Source organism: Bemisia tabaci, unplaced genomic scaffold, assembly GCF_918797505.1.
Source record: "Bemisia tabaci unplaced genomic scaffold, PGI_BMITA_v3".
NCBI classification, from domain to species: Eukaryota; Metazoa; Arthropoda; class Insecta; order Hemiptera; family Aleyrodidae; genus Bemisia; species Bemisia tabaci.
In genome coordinates, this window is record NW_027311778.1 from 78,131 (window position 1) to 95,765 (window position 17,635).

At 42.6% G+C, this 17,635-nt stretch overlaps 1 protein-coding gene across 2 annotated transcripts; it reads right to left on the reverse strand.

The window, feature by feature from the left end:
* Positions 1-2,006: 2,006 nt before the first annotated feature.
* LOC140223712 (uncharacterized) lies at positions 2,007-17,629 on the reverse strand. 2 transcript variants are annotated; one of them, XM_072305933.1, is made up of 2 exons: positions 8,490-17,629; positions 2,007-3,850 (listed from the first exon to the last, which is right to left on the reverse strand). In XM_072305933.1, exon 2 carries the CDS (start codon positions 2,943-2,945, stop codon positions 2,010-2,012), a length of 936 nt encoding a protein of 311 aa, XP_072162034.1. In that variant the 5' UTR covers positions 2,946-3,850; positions 8,490-17,629; the 3' UTR covers positions 2,007-2,009. The 2 variants fall into 2 exon arrangements, with proteins under 2 accessions (XP_072162034.1, XP_072162033.1); XM_072305932.1 differs by having other exon boundaries at positions 2,007-3,985.
* Positions 17,630-17,635: the final 6 nt, after the last annotated feature.

Genomic DNA, 17,635 nt, shown 5'->3' on the forward strand with positions numbered 1-17,635 from the left:
AATTGAGTCAAAGACTTGGCGCCGGAGTCCAGAAGGCACGTAAGGACGTGGCTTGGGCGTGCTTGTATCGCAGTACAGTTGTACGTCTGAGCCAGGGATGGGAACCAGTTCCAACTTAAGTGACTGCTGGTCCTTGGAAGGTTTCAGAAGTTCTGCGAGTTCGGTGTCGTCTCTTTGGTCCTTAGCGAGTGTGTAGAAGTCCACTGTGTTAGGCAGAGAGACGGCTTCAACTCGTGAAAAGGCATCAGTGACAACGTTGGCTGATCCAGGGATGTACTGGATGTCGGTGGTAAATTGTGAGATGAACGAAAGTTGGTTCATCTGGACAGGTGGAAGCTTCTCCTTCTTCTGCGTGAAAGCATGGGTTAGCGGTTTGTGATCTGTGAACACGGTGAAATGCTGTGCTTCAAGTGCAGGACGGAAATGCTGGATAGCTTCATAGACCCCAAGTAGTTCTCTGTGAGGCGTGGGCCATTCTTGCTGTTTTGGCGTGAGTTTCTTGGAGAAGAAACCGAGGGGTTGCCAGACATCATTAACTTTTTGCTGAAGGCAGCCACCTACGCTCTGTTTTGAGGCGTCAGTGAAGAGGACCTATGCTGAGCGGAGCGTCTGATACAGGGTGAGCTAGGAGAGTGGCGTCTCCGAGGCTCTTTTTGCAAGCTTCAAAGTCTGCTAGCAGGGACGGTGTCCAGTTGATCGGCTTGTTTCCTTTGAGGCCAGAAAGAGAGGCGTGTAGGGAGGCTTGGTAAGCAGCGGCTTTGGGCAGGAAACGTCGGTAGAAGTTGACCATGCCTAGAAACCTTCGGAGTCCCTTGGCGTCTTTCGGAGGCGGAAATTCCATCAGGGCGGTGATTCTGTCTGGAAGCGGGCGGATGCCTTCAGCGGAAACTTCGTAGCCGAGAAAAGATAGAGAGGGCACGCTGAATACACTTTTCTTGGCGTTGATGAGTATGCCATACTCAGAGAGTCGTTGGAATAGGATCCTCAAGTGTACGTCATGTTCAGCTTGTGTGCGGCTGTAGATCAGGATATCGTCGAGGTACGCAAAGCAAAAGTCGAGACCTTGCAGTACTTCATCGATAAATCTTTGAAATGTTTGGCCTGCGTTCCGTAAGCCGAAGCTCATGTATGGGAACTCGAAAAGACCAAACGGTGTTGTGATGGCCGTTTTCGGGATGTCGTCAGGGTTGACTGGTATCTGAGTGTAGGCCTTCACTAGGTCAATCTTGGAGAACACTTTGCATCCTCCCAGATTTTGACTGAAGTCATGGATGTGCCGGACTGGGTATTTGTCGGGGATTGTGCGTGCGTTCAGCGCGCGGTAATCTCCGCATGGACGCCAGCCGTCGGGTTTCTTGGGTACCATGTGCAAGGGAGAGGCCCAAGGGCTCTCGGAGCGTCTTGCAGTACCGTCCTTGACCATCGCTTCAAATTCGGCTTTGGCGATGCGAAGTCGATCAGCCAGGAGTCTTCGTGGACGACAGGATTCTGGAGGGCCAGGGGTCGTCCGAATGTAATGGCAAGTGGAATGCTTGGGCTGTCTGGAAACATCGGATGGGCGGGTGAGCTCAGGGAACTCGGCCAGGATTGCGCAATCTTCGGAGGCGGTGACAGCCTTGACGCTTTCTTGAAAAACTTTTGCCGGTTGGCAGTGCGTTTTGAGTCCTGTGATATTGTCCACCAGAGTCTTGTTGTGACAGTCAGGAAGCAGCTGGAACTGAGCAAGGAAATCGGAACCAATGATCGGGGTTGCAACGTCGGCGATGACAAACTTCCAGTCAAAATCACGGCGTAAACCGAGGTGTAGATTGAGTGGAATGTGACCATAATCCGGATTGTAGAGTCATTTGCTGCGGTGAGTTCATAGCCAGTATCTTGCAAATTTTGCTGGACGAACCGCCGGGGGTAGCAGGAGACGTCTGAGCCAGTGTCGACCAGAAATCGCTTCTTGCTGCGGGCGTCAGTGACAAAGAGGCGGTTGGATTCTGTGGAGCAACCAGCGGCCGCCACTACTGGTTGCCGGTGGAGTTTGTCGGCGTGGACTTAGGCTTGTAACTGCAAGGTTGACGGCATGCACGTGCTTCATCGCCAAACTTGTGATGGTAAAAGCAGACACCATTACGACGGTCATTTTCTGAGCGGGAACGAGAGCGTGACCGTGAGCGAGACAGGTCGCGATGCAACTTTTTCTGACCCATTTCAAGCTGGTCGAGTCGTTCTGTCAAAGCTAAAAGCATCTTTTCCAGTTTGGATGTTTGAGGCTCAGGTGGTGCGGTAGCGGCAGCGGCACAGACGGATGGAGCCGGGACAACTTTCAAAATTCGGTCTGCGATTTTGGCCAGTTCATCAATTGACGTTTCTCGGGAATGCGTCTGTAAGATAGCTTGTGCTTGGCGAGGTAAACGTTGCAGCCAGAGAGTCTTCATGAGTTGCTCATCTACTTTCGTAGTGCCAGTTAACGCTTTCAGCCTACGCAAAAATTGCGAAGGTGTACTATCGCCAAGGTCTGCTTCAGTGAGTAGTTGTCGAACGCGGTGCGTTTCGGATTTAGACAGGCGAAGAATCAGCTCGGCTTTTAGCTTGGAGTATGGCGTGTCAGTGGGAGGTGATACGAGAATGTCCTCCACTTCGTTAGCAACACGAGTTTCCAATTGAGATGATACGAGTGGGTATCGCATCATCTCGTTTGAAATGTTCCAAACTGTAAAAATGGATTCTACCTGAGAAAACCATAGCTGCGGTTTTTCCAGATTAAAAGGAGGTAGCTTGATGTTTTTCTTCTCACCAGTGATGGTGGTGGCGGGTTGCCTTTCAGCGAGCTTCGCTTGGTAGTAATTCATTTCCTCTCGCATTATTTTCATCTGGTCGAGGAGGGCCAGATTTTTGTCGTTCGCTGCCTTGAGAGCTGGATCGATATTGTCGGAATTCTCTCCTCCTGTAGCCATGCTGAGGAGTGTCCAATTGTTTGAGGAAGCGGTGACTTTCAGTGGCAATGGAATGATGATGGTAGTGAGCTACGCTGCAAAAGGTGACAATGTCCGTGAGAGATTGTTCAGAAGGATAGGCGTGTTCGGAGTCGGAGGTCACCACTGAGGGTGCTCGAAACTTGGTGGCCCTAAGAAGGGCCGTTTTAGAGAGTGAAGAGCTGGAGCAGGTCTGAGCGGTGCTGGAACAAGCGGGAGCGCTGGAGGCAGTGCCGGAACGTGTGGCCGCGGGACAGTGTCAACGTACGGTGAAGCAAGGTGCTGAGGGTCGGCCGCTATATAGCGCCGTGCGCTGGGAGCGGGAGCCAATGGGAGGCTAGATCGGTGAGCGCGGCAGTGCGAGGCGCTGATTGGCCGAGAGAGTGGCAGGAAAGCTCGGTGAGCTTGAGTCGCCACACGAATTTTCGACCTTTCGTAGCACGATAATATATCAGAGAGAAAATAATACTTTCCCTTTGGCTTTCTAGCAGTTTCGCCAGAGGGCGGCACTTCCCCAGTGGTTCTGGACGGCGCATCTCTGATCGGTTGCAGTTGCCGAATGAATCGACCAATCAGAGATGGCGCGCCCTGAGCCGCTAGGGGGAGGGTGTTCTTTGGCGGGAAGAGTCAGTTGTTGTAGTTTGACTGAGGCATTATTGAATAATAAAGCTCAACGCAAATAGAAGGGACACTCGCGTAAGCGGCCGTTGTGACTCTCGCCTGCTGTGTCCAAGGTTTGGTTAGGTCCTGTTGCTCTGTACTTTCCTGAACCCGTCAGCTCCTTGCAAGGTTGTCAACGGAATAGTAGGGCCCAGCTAATTGCAGGGTTGCCAAATGTAATCGGTGATGCCAAAGAAGAGTCTGATGTTTTGTGAGTGTAAAAGTCACTGCCACAGAGTAAAAGAGTTTAAGTATCAAAATTAATGTAACGAAAACGATTTCCACAGCCTCGTCGTGCTCATGCTGGCCAGAAGACTGATAAAATCACATGTGATCAGCTACAGTTAGAGGTGCTCTGAGGTCTGAAAAAGCTGTACTTTTTAGGGATGGTCGAAAATTTAGATATTCGAATATTCGATATTCGAATTATCAGCACCGAGGTAATCGCATCACATTCGAATATTCGCTTCCGAAGTATTCGCAATCGCAAATTCGAATATTCGAATAATCGCATTCAGAAGTATGAAGAGTGTCAATAAATCAAAAATCGAAGCAATAATCGAAAATATTCGAATATTCGCGTCCGAAGTATTCGCAATCGCAAGATTCGAATTCTCAAATAATCGCAATAATCGCATTCGAAAAGTTTCGAATATTCGAATAATCGCACGGGGATGGACGAATATCGAATTCGAATGCGATTATTCGAATTTCGAATGCGATTATTGCAATTATTTGAGAATTCGAATCGTGCGATTGCGAATACTTCGGAAGTGAATATTCGAATATTTCCGATTATTGTTTCGATTTTTGATTTTTTATGAACCATGAGAGAAATATGACACTTATAACTAACACGGAATCATTTCCGTGTGGAGTTGTGGACGAATTTCAATTAATAACGAGATTAACGATAGGGATGGATGGTTATCGAATTCGAATGCGATTATTCGAATACACGAATTTGCGATTTCGAATACTTCGGAACCGAATATTTAAATGTGATGCGATTATCTCAGTGCTGATAATTCGAAAATCGAATATTCGATTATCTAAATATTCGACCATCCCTACAACACGGCACACAACAACCATATGCAATTTTTTTGGAATACCCGGTTCCCGCGTATCACATGACTAGTCACGTGATATTTTGACGGAACGTTTTCCGGCGTCTGCCTTTGGCCCAAAATGGATGCGGACAAACTGGATGCGGCGTACCGCATCCACAAATAAAATACGCTTCGTCGTTTCCTCCGTCGGGTTCATGCGGGCGCTGTAACCCGACTTTCGCGGGAAATCAAACTTTCCGATTTTGGCGCTGTTTATTTTCGGTTAAACTTGCGAATTTCGTGTTTGCCCCATTGTCACAAGCTGTACTTCATTTTTTCACTATGAATTGATTCAATAAAATATTATTACTCTTTTATCCCGTGTATGTTCCACAATTTTTCCACGATATACGAGGGGCGTTCAATAAGTAAGTATCCCCCCTCTCTAAAATCCATTAAAATGGACCAATTTTAAAAGACTTGGGCTCAAAATCTTCCTTAGGATATTTTGAGTTCAACGAAACAAACCGCAACAAAATCGGACCATGTGCGGCCGAACGCGAGCCGTTTGAACGCGCCGAGGTGCTCGACGCTCCCGCCGAATCCGCGAGGATTTGAAGTCCGCTACAGGAGAAGAGCTTCTCTGCCAAAGCCTAGTCGTTCATCACTGACGAAAAATCAAAGAAATTTTTGTAGAATAAGGGGCTTACCTCACTTCTTCACATAACCAGCTCGATCCAAGCAAGTCTGATACTGAGACTAAGACTAAGAGAACAGCTTTTGGATGCCTCGTGCGTGGAAGTCTTTCAGCTGACCGCGGATGAAAGAGTGGACGGTTTGTTTGACCTCTTCCACTGATTCAAAATTAACTCCTCCAAGTTCAGATTTCAGGAACGGGAATAAATGGTGGTCTGGTTTGCTATTTATTATCGTATCTGAAATCTGAACTCGGAGGAGTTAATTTTGAATCAGTGGAAGAGGTCAAACAAGCCGTCCACTCTTTCATCCGCGGTCAGCTGAAAGACTTCCACGCACGAGGCATCCAAAAGCTGTTCTCTTAGTCTTAGTCTCAGTATCAGACTTGCTTGGATCGAGCTGGTTATGTGAAGAAGTGAGGTAAGCCCCTTATTCTACAAAAATTTCTTTGATTTTTCGTCAGTGATGAACGACTAAGGCTTTGGCAGAGAAGCTCTTCTCCTGTAGCGGACTTCAAATCCTCGCGGATTCGGCGGGAGCGTCGAGCACCTCGGCGCGTTCAAACGGCTCGCGTTCGGCCGCACATGGTCCGATTTTGTTGCGGTTTGTTTCGTTGAACTCAAAATATCCTAAGGAAGATTTTGAGCCCAAGTCTTTTAAAATTGGTCCATTTTAATGGATTTTAGAGAGGGGGGATACTTACTTATTGAACGCCCCTCGTATAAGCGGAGGCTTCATCTTCACTAGAAAAGTCTTTACTGACTTTCTGAGGAACAGTTGGAAAAATGACAGTGGATGTTTGATCATTTTATGTATATATAAAGTTCCAGGAACACATGCGTTTGAGTCGAGACAGGGAACTTCGGTCGGTGCAACAAACTCGCAACAGTTGCACCTAAGGCCTTGTCTCGACGGCGCAACTCTGTTGAGGGAAATTGGCGCAACTGTTGAAGGAAGGAAGTGTCTCAAAAATGTTTCACTTATAAGTGAAACTTTCAAGGTCAGAAATCTGGAACCTCAACAGTTGTTTACCTTCGATGTTTTGAATTGATAAACGCTGGTTACACGTGAAGCGGGAGTGTATTACGGGTGTTTTATTTCGGAGCGGTTATTATTCAGAAATATTTGTACATATTTCAGTATCAATTTTATATTTTCGTTTGTAGCATATCACTACAGCAGGAAAATAAAATTTTATCGAATATATTTTCTTCTTATCCATATCTGAGTAATGTTATTGTTTTTTGTTTTATACCTGGTCGACATAACGCAAAATATTCACCTCCCGTTCATAATTATCAGTTCAATTATCTCAATTGACATCGTTTAACCTAGAAAAATTAATATTGTTCAAATATTCCCGCCTCAAAGTTCCAGGAACACATGCATGCGCGTCGAGACAGGGAATTTCGGTTGGTGCAACAAACTCGCTGCAGTTGCACCTAATTCCCTCAACAGTTGCGCCGTCGAGACGAGGCCTAAGTGAAACTTACAAGGTCAGAAACCTGGAACCTCAACAGTTGTTCACCTTCGTGTTTTGAATTGATAAACGCTGGTTACACGTGAAGCGGGAGTTTATTACGGGTGTTTTATTTCGGAGCGGTTATTATTTAGACATATTTGTACACATTTCAGTATCAATTTTATATTTTCGTTTGTAGCATATCACTACAGCAAGAAAATAAAATTTTATCGAATATATTTTCTTTTTATCCATATCTGAGTTATGTTATTGTTTTTTGTTTTATACCTGGTCGACATAACGAAAATATTCACCTCCCGTTCATAATTATCAGTTCAGTTATCTCAATTGACATCGTTTAACCTAGAAAAATTAATATTGTTCAAATATTCCCGCCTAAAAGTTCCAGGAACTATCCCAGATAACATCGAACGTTTCAGCAACGTGGAAATCAACGTAGACCTTGAAACATTCCGGGAACGTTTACAATTTCTACGTAGTAATCAACATGGAAGAACAGGGGTGCTCCGAAAACGTCTCACTGGCGACGTAACAGGAACGTGGAAAGGAACGTTGCTCTGTAAACCTAACCTAAAAAGTTAAAATCGCTCTTTCGCCGTTTCGCTGTCTACGTTTCCGGGACGTATAATTCAACGTAGTCCAAAACACGTTGTACTAGAAAAGGCAGCACAGGCAGGACACAGGCCAGGAGCGCCCACTAGGTGGCGCTGCATTTCGCGGCGCAGATTACTCAAAAAGTCTACAGCGCATGCGCAGCCCATGTTGGCACCAATCAAGTTCCTGGAATCAGTCTGATCAGCAAAGGTTGCAACTGCTCGAGAGAGTCCACCATTTGTTATCTTGATATTGCAGTGATTTTCGCAGTTTAATGTTGTGCTTGAAGTGATGCTTATACCTCCGTGTTTTACATGCATAAAAGTTCGTTAATTATCTGGTTTGCACTTACTTGTCTGTTTCTAATTCTGTATCTCCAGTCAATGTCCACAATTTTAACCCCTAGACCTCATGTTCTACTCTAAAACTGAAAAAGCTTATTCCTCCTCTAGTACGTACACGTAAATGAAAGTCGTGCCTATGAAGTGAATGATAGTATTTTAATTAATCGTCATTTATCGCAAATAAATAGATAATTAACGAAATTTTCTAATCGTAAACACGTTAGGAGGGAAAGAGACGCACAAACTGTGAAAAGCCCAAAAATGAATGCCACACTATGTTTTGCGAATAAAATGGATTCTAATGTTACTGCACGTCCGTTCAATGTAGTCACTGCCACGTCCCTGCGATGTAGACACTGCAACGTTCCTGTAAACGTTGTCGCTGACAACGTTTATACGGGAACGTTCCGGAAACGGTACTTTACATGGACATCCACGTAGAGTTACACGTTCCGGTACACGTTGCTTTCCACGTGGAGGGTTTCACGAGAAACGTGGCATTCTACGTTGTTGTCAACGTTGAAATTGTTATCTGGGTAGCGAGGCATCATAGCCAGCCAAAAGGCTCCCGCCCCTTGGATCTCGAAGTAAGCGCGGAGCGATTGAATCGCTCTCCGAGCCCCTTTATTTTGACTGAAAATTATAGAAAGAGAAAGATTCTAAAGAAAGATAGGGAGCAAGAAAGAAAAAATCGCACATCGCGTTACCGCCAGAGAGTAGACGGAAAGCAAGGAGGCCGCGCACATCGTGAAACGAGGCGGAAAATAGCAGGAAAATACAGCTGATAGGGCAAAAGAGGCATAGCACACGCTAGTCGGCGAGTGCAGTGCCCCTGAACCCTCGGTTCCAAGTTTCGCCATGAACTCGCGACTCGCTCCGTGAGCTACTCTTCTTGGCTAGAAAATTTACAAGGAGACAACGTATTTGTCTTCATCCTCTTCATCGAATGGAACAAAAATTGATGGCACAGGAGCCGAGTAAACATTTTAGGCCACGTTCGCCACCTTGAATTTTAAAAAACAGAGCAAAACTTCGAGTATCCCGTCAAAAAATACCACCTGACACCGGGTTTCACAAAAATCGATCGAACAGAAACAGAAATACCGTTTTAGGCCACGGCTGCAATCAACGAACTACACCTCTAGAATGGCCGACCAGTGTTAGAGACCCGGAACGTTTTGAAGTTGATATAGGTTAGGTTTACTTGGGCTCACACAGCAGGCTGCCATCTAAACCCATGTCAGACGCTGCCCACATTTTGCCGAATATTGTTGAATAAAGTGATAGCAATGAAAAGATTGCATAATAATCGCACCTCCAAAGGTTTTCTTAATTCAAAAAATAGGAACTTTGAAAGCAAACCTCAAAAAAAATGAAAGTTTACATAGGTTGAAATTTTCACATGTAATCCTTATGGGCAAGACGCAGCAGAAATGGAGATTGAGGTTAGCTATACTTGGGCTCCCACCCCCCTCCTGCCTTCAAAAACCGGCCCTTGCGCGTACCGCAGGTTTGCTATCTCGCGGCCATTCTAGAGGTGTAGTTCGTTGGCTGCAATATTGAATTTTTTTTTTTTTTTTTTTTTTTTTTTTTTTTTTTTTTTTTAGAATGGTAACATATTTTATATGTTTCTTTTATTACGAATTGGAATGGGGCCGACAACAGCCCCACCCGAAATGGGAAGATTCATGCCTATCATACAAATTTGGAAGTGCTTGACAAATAGTAAAGGGCACTATTTGTCCTGAATCTAGCATTACAGTTTGATTTCTTATTACTATTAAAAATAAATTGTCTCTTGTATTTAACTTATTACCTATATCTAATTGTGATTAAAACAATTCAATAAAAATTACTTAAAATACTAATGTTACCGCCGGAACCATCCTTACGGATATTACATCGGGGAGGTAGGGGTTGGTGTAGGGGGAGCACGCTTACATTTAATGTTTTATTTTTCCTTATCAGTATGTTCCTTATGAATGTATATGTTGTGTTCCAATTTTCTTTATTGAGGAGCATATTGCCAATTATTGTTTCAGGAGCCAACTTAACATTAATTGTCCTTTCTACTTCTTTTCTTTCTTCTTCCCATGCCGAACACTCAAAGAAGGTATGCCTAGGGGTGTTAACTGCCCCAGTATTGCAACATGGACAGACAGGGGAGTCGCGAAGTTTGAATTTATGGAGATACTGTGCGTAACATCCGTGGCCGGATAAAAATTGCAATAGGTAGAAGTCGATATTACCGTGCTCATTGTACGTCCATGCCACAATATCTGAGATTAACATTGTTGTCCAATTGCACATATGGTTGTTTTTTAACCTATTTTCCCATTTCCTCAAAATCTCATTTTTAATTTCACTAGGATCCTCCTCTTTGAGTGTCTTCCTCAATTTCTCTTCAAAAAATAGATCAGCCGGTGGAATTGCTGTGATGAGATCTAGAGCAAGATCAGACATTGATTGTTCTATATCCACATATTAAGGACAGTTTTAAAGGCCTTAAAGTCTTTCTTAATTTATCTACATTCTTCCTTAACTTAAGTGCTGGGCACCAAATTTGAATTCCGTACGTAATAATAGAGATAACAGTATTTATTAATAAGAGTCTTTTATGAAATGATGGGCCTTTAGTATTTGGCATGATACTTCTAAACATCCCTGCCACTCTCTTAGCCTTGTCGCAAACGGTTGTTATGTGAGTACTCATATCGAAATTTTTGGACAGATGTATACCAAGGTATTTCATGGAAGAATCTTGAATTTTGGAATGTAAAAAAATCTGACCCAAAATTCGACTTCCTGGTCAAAAAATACCCCCCCCCCCTCACCGAGTTTCACAAAAATCGATCAAACAGGGATCGAGATAGCATTTAAGGCCACGGCCGTCATCTTGAATTTTGAGAATCTGACGAAAAACTCGAGTTTCAGATCAAACATTACCCTCCAATACCGAGTTTGAAAAAATCGATACGAGAGAGGCCGAGATAATATCAACCGAAGACAATGAAAGAGAGGGAAGATAATGAAAGAGGGGAAGGGATATAAAAAGGAGGAAAAAATTGAGCAAGAGCGATATAAATAAAGGAGAAGGCAAAATTAAAGAGATAGAAGTAAATAAAAGAGAAAGAAGATTATAAGAGATAGAAAAGGGAAAAAAGAAAAATTAAAAATAAAAGAAAAGTGAACAATTAATTAAAAAAGAAAAATGATTAAATGCGAAAGGCTAATAAAGAAAATTAGGAGAATAAAGAGAGAGAGAAAAAGAAAGGTTCAGAAAAAAGTACAAGAAATAAAAGATAAAGTAAAGGGGAGGAAAATAAAGGAGAAAGAAAAAAGAGAGGAAATCAAAGAAACGTATTATTAGTTAGGTAGGTGAAAGACCCAGAAGGTGGAAAACAGACATACAGTTAAAAATGGAAGACAGTTTTGAGGAGATACTTAAGTGTAGGCAGGCTGACACCATGTACTATCGACGAATTTAGTTTTGCGCAGAGTCTCTGGTGACTATTTAGCGACGGAGCGGCGCGGCGCGTTGCCTGATAACAGTCTCATGAAGACGCACTCGTTCCGCTGTGAGTGCGTAGTCACTAACACAGGCGCACATGAAACACACACAGACATTTTCGCTCATTCAATGTCAGAGTTCACGTTTTTGGCTCTTCGGACTGTAAACAAAGCTTTGCCTTTTACAACCTTGGCCTGATCTTCGAAATATTTTCAGAGTTGATAGAGGATTACTTCTCGAGTCCAAAACACTGTCGATTTTTGAAATCGGACAATGCCGGGGGGAGGGGGAGGGGAGTCAAAGTAAACAATTTAAACTCGCATATCTCGCTAATGGTTTGTTGTAGACAGGTGATCTTGGTCTCAAAATTTAGAAAATACCACATGCTTTCAGGCAACGTTTTAAAAATTGGTCCATTTTGAAAATTTCATCCATTGCTGCCACGTTGCCGTAATTCAAATTTTCACACTTTCAGCTGTAACGTTGAGGGATTAGCATTTAAAAGTAACAAAAATATTTTCTAGTGAAAGGAGACCGTTTAAGCTTCAAAACAAGCACAAGTTCATCCTCGGAAAACAAATTGGAGGAGAGATATGATTTTTCAAAATGGGTGCGGTACACTAGAACCTGGTTTGTTCCGAGTCCCAAGATCACCCATGCCCCCAAACCGACCACGAATTGCGATACCCCATTAGCTCATTCCCTAAGAAAATTATTAAAAAAGAAGAAAATATCGAGACATATGAATGTTACAGGAGTAGCCTCAGCTGACACTCGCTGCATCAACTTTAAAAAATCATGACTCTGTTTCAAATTGTTTCTCTAGGATGGACTGAAATTTTTTAAAACGCTCAAATGGTACGCTTTTATTAGCAGCTCCTCTTGTTTCCTCTTATTTATACCCAGAGGACCGTTAAAGGTGTTAAACATAAATTTTTTTATGATCGAAAACTTTGATTCCCCTGTATCCATCGCATATTAATCATTTATCCTGATTTTGTCATTTTTGACGAATGATTTTGTCTAGGAGTGACCTAAAAAGGTATCGCCCCAACTGAAAGTGAAAGAAATTGAAAATTTGAGCTACGCCAACGTGACAGCAATGGGTGAAATTTTCAAAATGGACCAATTTTGTCATCATCATGTTAAAATTGGCGGTTTTCTCTAAATTTTGACACTAAGATCATCTCTCTACAACAATAAGCCGTTCACGAGTTATGCTAGTTTGAGGTTTTAACTTTGACCCCCCTTCCCCTCTGTTCGTACCTAATTGTTTGATTTCAAAAATCGTCAGTGTTTTGGACTTGAGAGGTGATCCTCTATCGACCCTGAAAATATTTCGTAGAACAGGGGGAGATTGGAAATGACCACTTTTGAATAAGACCGTCTCATCACCCAATCTCCTTCATTTTATTGAAAGACTCCTGCATGAAATGTTCCTGCAATTCTGCGGTAAGTTAATGTCATAATATCATAGACAGATTTTTAATTTCACCTTTGCCCCGCATTAAAAATATATTCGGAAAAATTGATGATAGTTAGAAATACCTAGTGATTGTCAGTAAAGTAAAAGGGAGTAACAGTTAGCAAATTGGAGTAGAAATATAGTGTCATTTAGTCCAGTGGGTCAACTTTTCACCCACCTCTCCTCACAAAATGGCGCTGTTGGGTGAATGTTCCCATTTAACCCATAGTTTTTCTCACTTGTCAGCAATGCGCAGTAGCAAACTTGGAATCGATGTCTGTCGGTGGCGAGATTTCAAAATGTTCCGTCTTACTTAATTTTTTCCCTCGGATGGAAAAAAAAAATATCTTGGATCCAAAATCCAGACTCAAGATTCGACAAGCAAAATACTTTTGATTCAATCGTTTTCCTTGAGTCGAGCCCAGCCTCTTGATTCAAGCGGATTTCCTATTTGTTCAAGCAAAAATCCGATTGATTCGAGAGTCTTTTTTGAGAGTCTGAACTCCGAATCCAAGAGACTTTTTTTTCCAGTGCAGGTAAACGAGTTAACATCATCGTTTGCGCTTTTCGTAGATACGACCTTAAGTACAAAAATTACGTCGAATTGTGTTTTAATTAAAATTTGTCGGAAAGGCTGTAAAGTCACTAACTAAGTGACGAATCCTTTTCCTCAATCCAAATAAAGAATCATGAGAGATTCAAAGAGGTAGGAAAAAGCTTAGTTTCTTGTTGGGGAACGAATAGTCTGAAAAAAATCGCATTTTTCAGAACTTTCTTGGAACTGTATCTTTTCTCCCTCTATTTCTTTTGGTGTCCTTGAGAAAATGTGAGGAATTTATTTTCGAGTGAGATCCTTTTACGAGTCTCCTGAAATGGAATTTAACAACTAGAACAAATATTAAGAACTTATAACAGATAAAATGGTATTAAAAAAATGACATGCATGATTGCAGGTCCCCCGTTCAAATAGTTTACACCTCTGCAATGCCATGACGAAGTTTTTACTCCTCGTAGATCGGAAATGAGACAAAAATTCAAGGATTACAATAAATTCAACATTAGGCGTTAAAAATAAATTTTCCCAAATATTTTATAGTTACTGCCAGAATAAGCAGACGCTTTTCGAATCTTAAAAATTAAACGCAGATGGACTCAAAGCTGTCTGTCGTGCATAACATAGGAGTGCAACTGAGTTTTCTTCTTTTTCTTCCTCTGAACAAACGCTAGGAACTTAATGGTTAATCCCAATGCAACTGATAGCGCTGAGTTCACTTGTGACCATAGTTTCCCTCCAACATTTTTAGGAAAACCAAGGTTTTCCTTAAAAACGGGCTGTTTCGGGGAACTAGGCCCTAAAGCCGATCTGCCACTGGCAGATACGTTCCCACGGCGCGTCGAGTATGCGCGCCTGTGACGGATAGCAAAATAAAAGGAGAAAAAAAAGTTGTGACCAAAGCTTAAATCATGTCAAATTTCAAAAATAAGAGACATCTAAACGCAATACAACTATCCGTGCTAGATGGATGTCCATATTGCACATGAAAAATTTAAGGTGCTATAGTGTGAGTCGTCAGGCGTGAATTCGCAATGCTCTGCTCTATGCTGTTAGTCAGATCCGGGAGAAAAGTTAAATGAGGTCAGATTAAGTTTTTCCTATCCTTGGCTGTGTTGCTCACGTAGCCCTTGAAGCACCACTACAAGTGAGACAAACGAAACCATAACACAATATGGAAATAGAGCAAGGGAAAGGATGTGCGTTGACGACGGCGTAGAGGTACGAATATTCGTACTTTATGGATATCCGTATTGCATCTGCAAAATTGAAGGCGCAATGGCCCGAGGCGTGAATTCGCAATGCTCCGCTATATGCTGCCAGTGAGGTTTTGCTCAGATTCGGGAGAAAAGTTAAAAAAGAGGCTCGAATAGGTCTTTCCTGTCTTCGGCTGAGTTGATAAGCGATTTTTTTTCAGGTCCATGTCCGATTCTTTTTTGGAATGATTTGCAGACCAACATCTAAAGCTCGCGTAAACCGACCCCATACAATCTGCGGGGCAGGTTTTGTTAGGAAGCCTCGAGTCGATTTGACCCGGCTTCAGCATTTAAGGATTTATGAAAATATCATTAAAATGACTGCATATACCTCGCAAAAAGTCAGGATTCAACATTGGATCCAAAAGAGGCCATTCAGTCTGTGAATTTCAATAAAATTTGGTAATGCAATCTCACAAAATTAGGCTCCAATTGTTCGGTCACGTCTGAAAATATTCTCATTTCCAATAAAATGATTCCTGAATGGGACTTCCTGCTATGGACCTCTGATGAATTCAATTGATTTATTCCTGTCTCTTTTTTTTACTTGCCTTACTGAACACATTGTTCTTAGCCAAACTCAACACTCTTTTTCCCCCTCTCTCTCCTTCAAAATTTTACATTGTACTCACTAGATTGCATGTTTCATTTTCCGATCGAGGAGGCTAAAAAGATCTTTCCAGCTGACATGTTTCTTGAGTTCATAATTTTCAGACTTATAGACATTAAAGCAATAATTTAATTCACCAGCTCTGCCTCGGTTTCTCTAGAAATAACGGTGCTTGGATGCTGCTAGTAGCTGTGATTTGTTCTCTTTCTTTTTCATTTCACAAGTCTATCCGTTACTTTTACACGTTCAATTTTGAAATTTTTTCTCTGTGCTATCAATCAATTTTGATCCTGAAAATAGCCTAAAATTGTGATGATTTTCCAAACTTTTCTGGGGCCCCCTCCGCGTAGAGAGTGAATCCCCCGGGAAATATCATAATCGTTATCAGAAAAAGGGTGGCATATTTTTAAGACATGCGGTATGCAAAATATGTCTGGCTAAGTATATTTAGCTCCTAAATTCAAGAATTACTTTGGTTTTTCTCAATCATGCATTAATTTCCAGACAATTAAATTTTCCAAGGAAAATTCATTTTTAAATAATCCCAATTCACCTGGAAAATGGCGGAGACAGGGAAAAACCAAGGTCATACGTAGACGCAGGGCTGAATATTACACGAGAATCCGCTTTTAAAGCACTAACTTTTTTTTTTGGTGCATACTTGTGTAATCTTCCATAGTCAACAGCGGACCAGTCTTGCGTCATTTTTAAACTTCCTGCGCGAAAAAGTGTATCCTGAGTTAAGGAGTTCTTTGGAACAAGGGCGTATACTGGAAAAAGTAGTTCCGCAGAAACCACTTCTGAAAGTTCAAAAGTGTATAGCGCTGGTTGTAGCCAATATCTTCGCACGAAATTTAATTAATTTAAAAGACCAAGTCTTTGAGAGTATACTTGCAAAAACGGAACATTGTGACTACATTCCCCTCTGATTCCTACATGATAACGTGGATCGCTGTGTAAAAAAAAGGGGGGGGGGACTTTTTAGTACACTATGTATATTCCCTGAAACTAGGAAGAATCCAGTTTCAGTAAAAGCGTTCTCCCGAAAAAGGGCGGATGCGCGCATACGCCTTTGTCCCAAAGAACTCCATGTGACCTGCCGGCGCGGTGGCCGGCGTCTAGTAGAAAAAATTAGAGTACCTATATTGAGAGAGTATGGCCACTGGGCCCCATGGAGAGGCTTAGGACCCAAAAATGGCAGTGCTTTGTTTTGGTTTTTGTGGATGGGAGGGGGGTCATTGCCAACTTTTGACGGTTATCACCAACCGCACTTGCTGCCAACCTTACTACATCTAAGATAATTTTTCTCAAAAATTGCACACGATTAGCCTTAAAAATATGGAAAGATGTCGCAATAGTGCATTTGAGTAAATTTCTCATTACGATAAGTAAAGAAAACTACATTTTGAGTCATTTTGCATTACATTAATTTATGGCGTCCGCCATTTTTGGGTCCTAAGGGCTCCATTTAGCCTAAGATGGCTGAGCCAATCAGAGGTGGTAACCTCAGTGGCCATACTCTCTCAATATAGGTACTCTAGAAAAAATCAGTTGCACCTCATGAAATTTTAGCTCTATTTTCGAGTGACCGCGGTGTTGCGCTGTTTATCATAGTTTGCACCTGTAGATGCTTATCTGAGGGATATTTTCTTGAAAAAGTAGTAGATTTGTCAATTGTTCATGTGCCTCCGTTTTCCTCGTTGGCATGAGATGAGATAGGTCCAGTCAGCACCCGATATGTCCGAAACGCGCCACGCTGCGCTGCGCCTCGTCGCACAGTTTGCATTTGATTTGGAGCGGCCTATGCGCAAAACTAAATTCGTCGATAGTACGTGAAAGGAGTAAAGGGATGGAAACGTTCGCGAAGGAGCCACATAGTTAGAGGATTGAACGCGATTGAGGTAAGCAGCATAGGCCATAGACGTAGAGCGACACAATTCAACCGTGTTCAGTGCGATCCGCATAAACAACCTCTTCTCTCCAATCCATCACTGTAGTAAGAAGCAAGTAATCTCTCTTGCAGGCGTCGTGGACTTTTCCCAGACTTGATATTTTTTTTCTACTCTTTTCGATCGTATCAAGGTGTGTACCAAGTTCAAAGACAATCCCTTCGGCCAATTTTTTTCTAGGGTGGGGGGGGGGGGGTGGGAAGAGTGAGCTGGTATGGCAGCTTTATATAGTAACTGGCCGTAATTGGCTCGCTATGCGAGCTGTCACGCCTGGCCAGGGAGTGACCCTGGACCCCCTGCTTTCTAGCTTCACGACGAACTTCCTTGAGTAATAATTATAGACAAGTCCATATATTTGACTACCGCTTTCTTTATAACTTAGTCGCTTCACTACAGTCTCCAGTAAATGTAACCGCACAATAGCCTTCAGTACATGACACACTATGAACAACAAGAACCTGGCTCTTCATCATAAAATCAAGGGTTTTCCACAAAATCG

Excerpts from the sequence above, each read along its gene's own strand:
- LOC140223712 (XM_072305933.1), bottom strand. The coding sequence starts at position 2,945 with ATGGCTACAGGAGGAGAGAATTCCGACAATATCGATCCAGCTCTCAAG.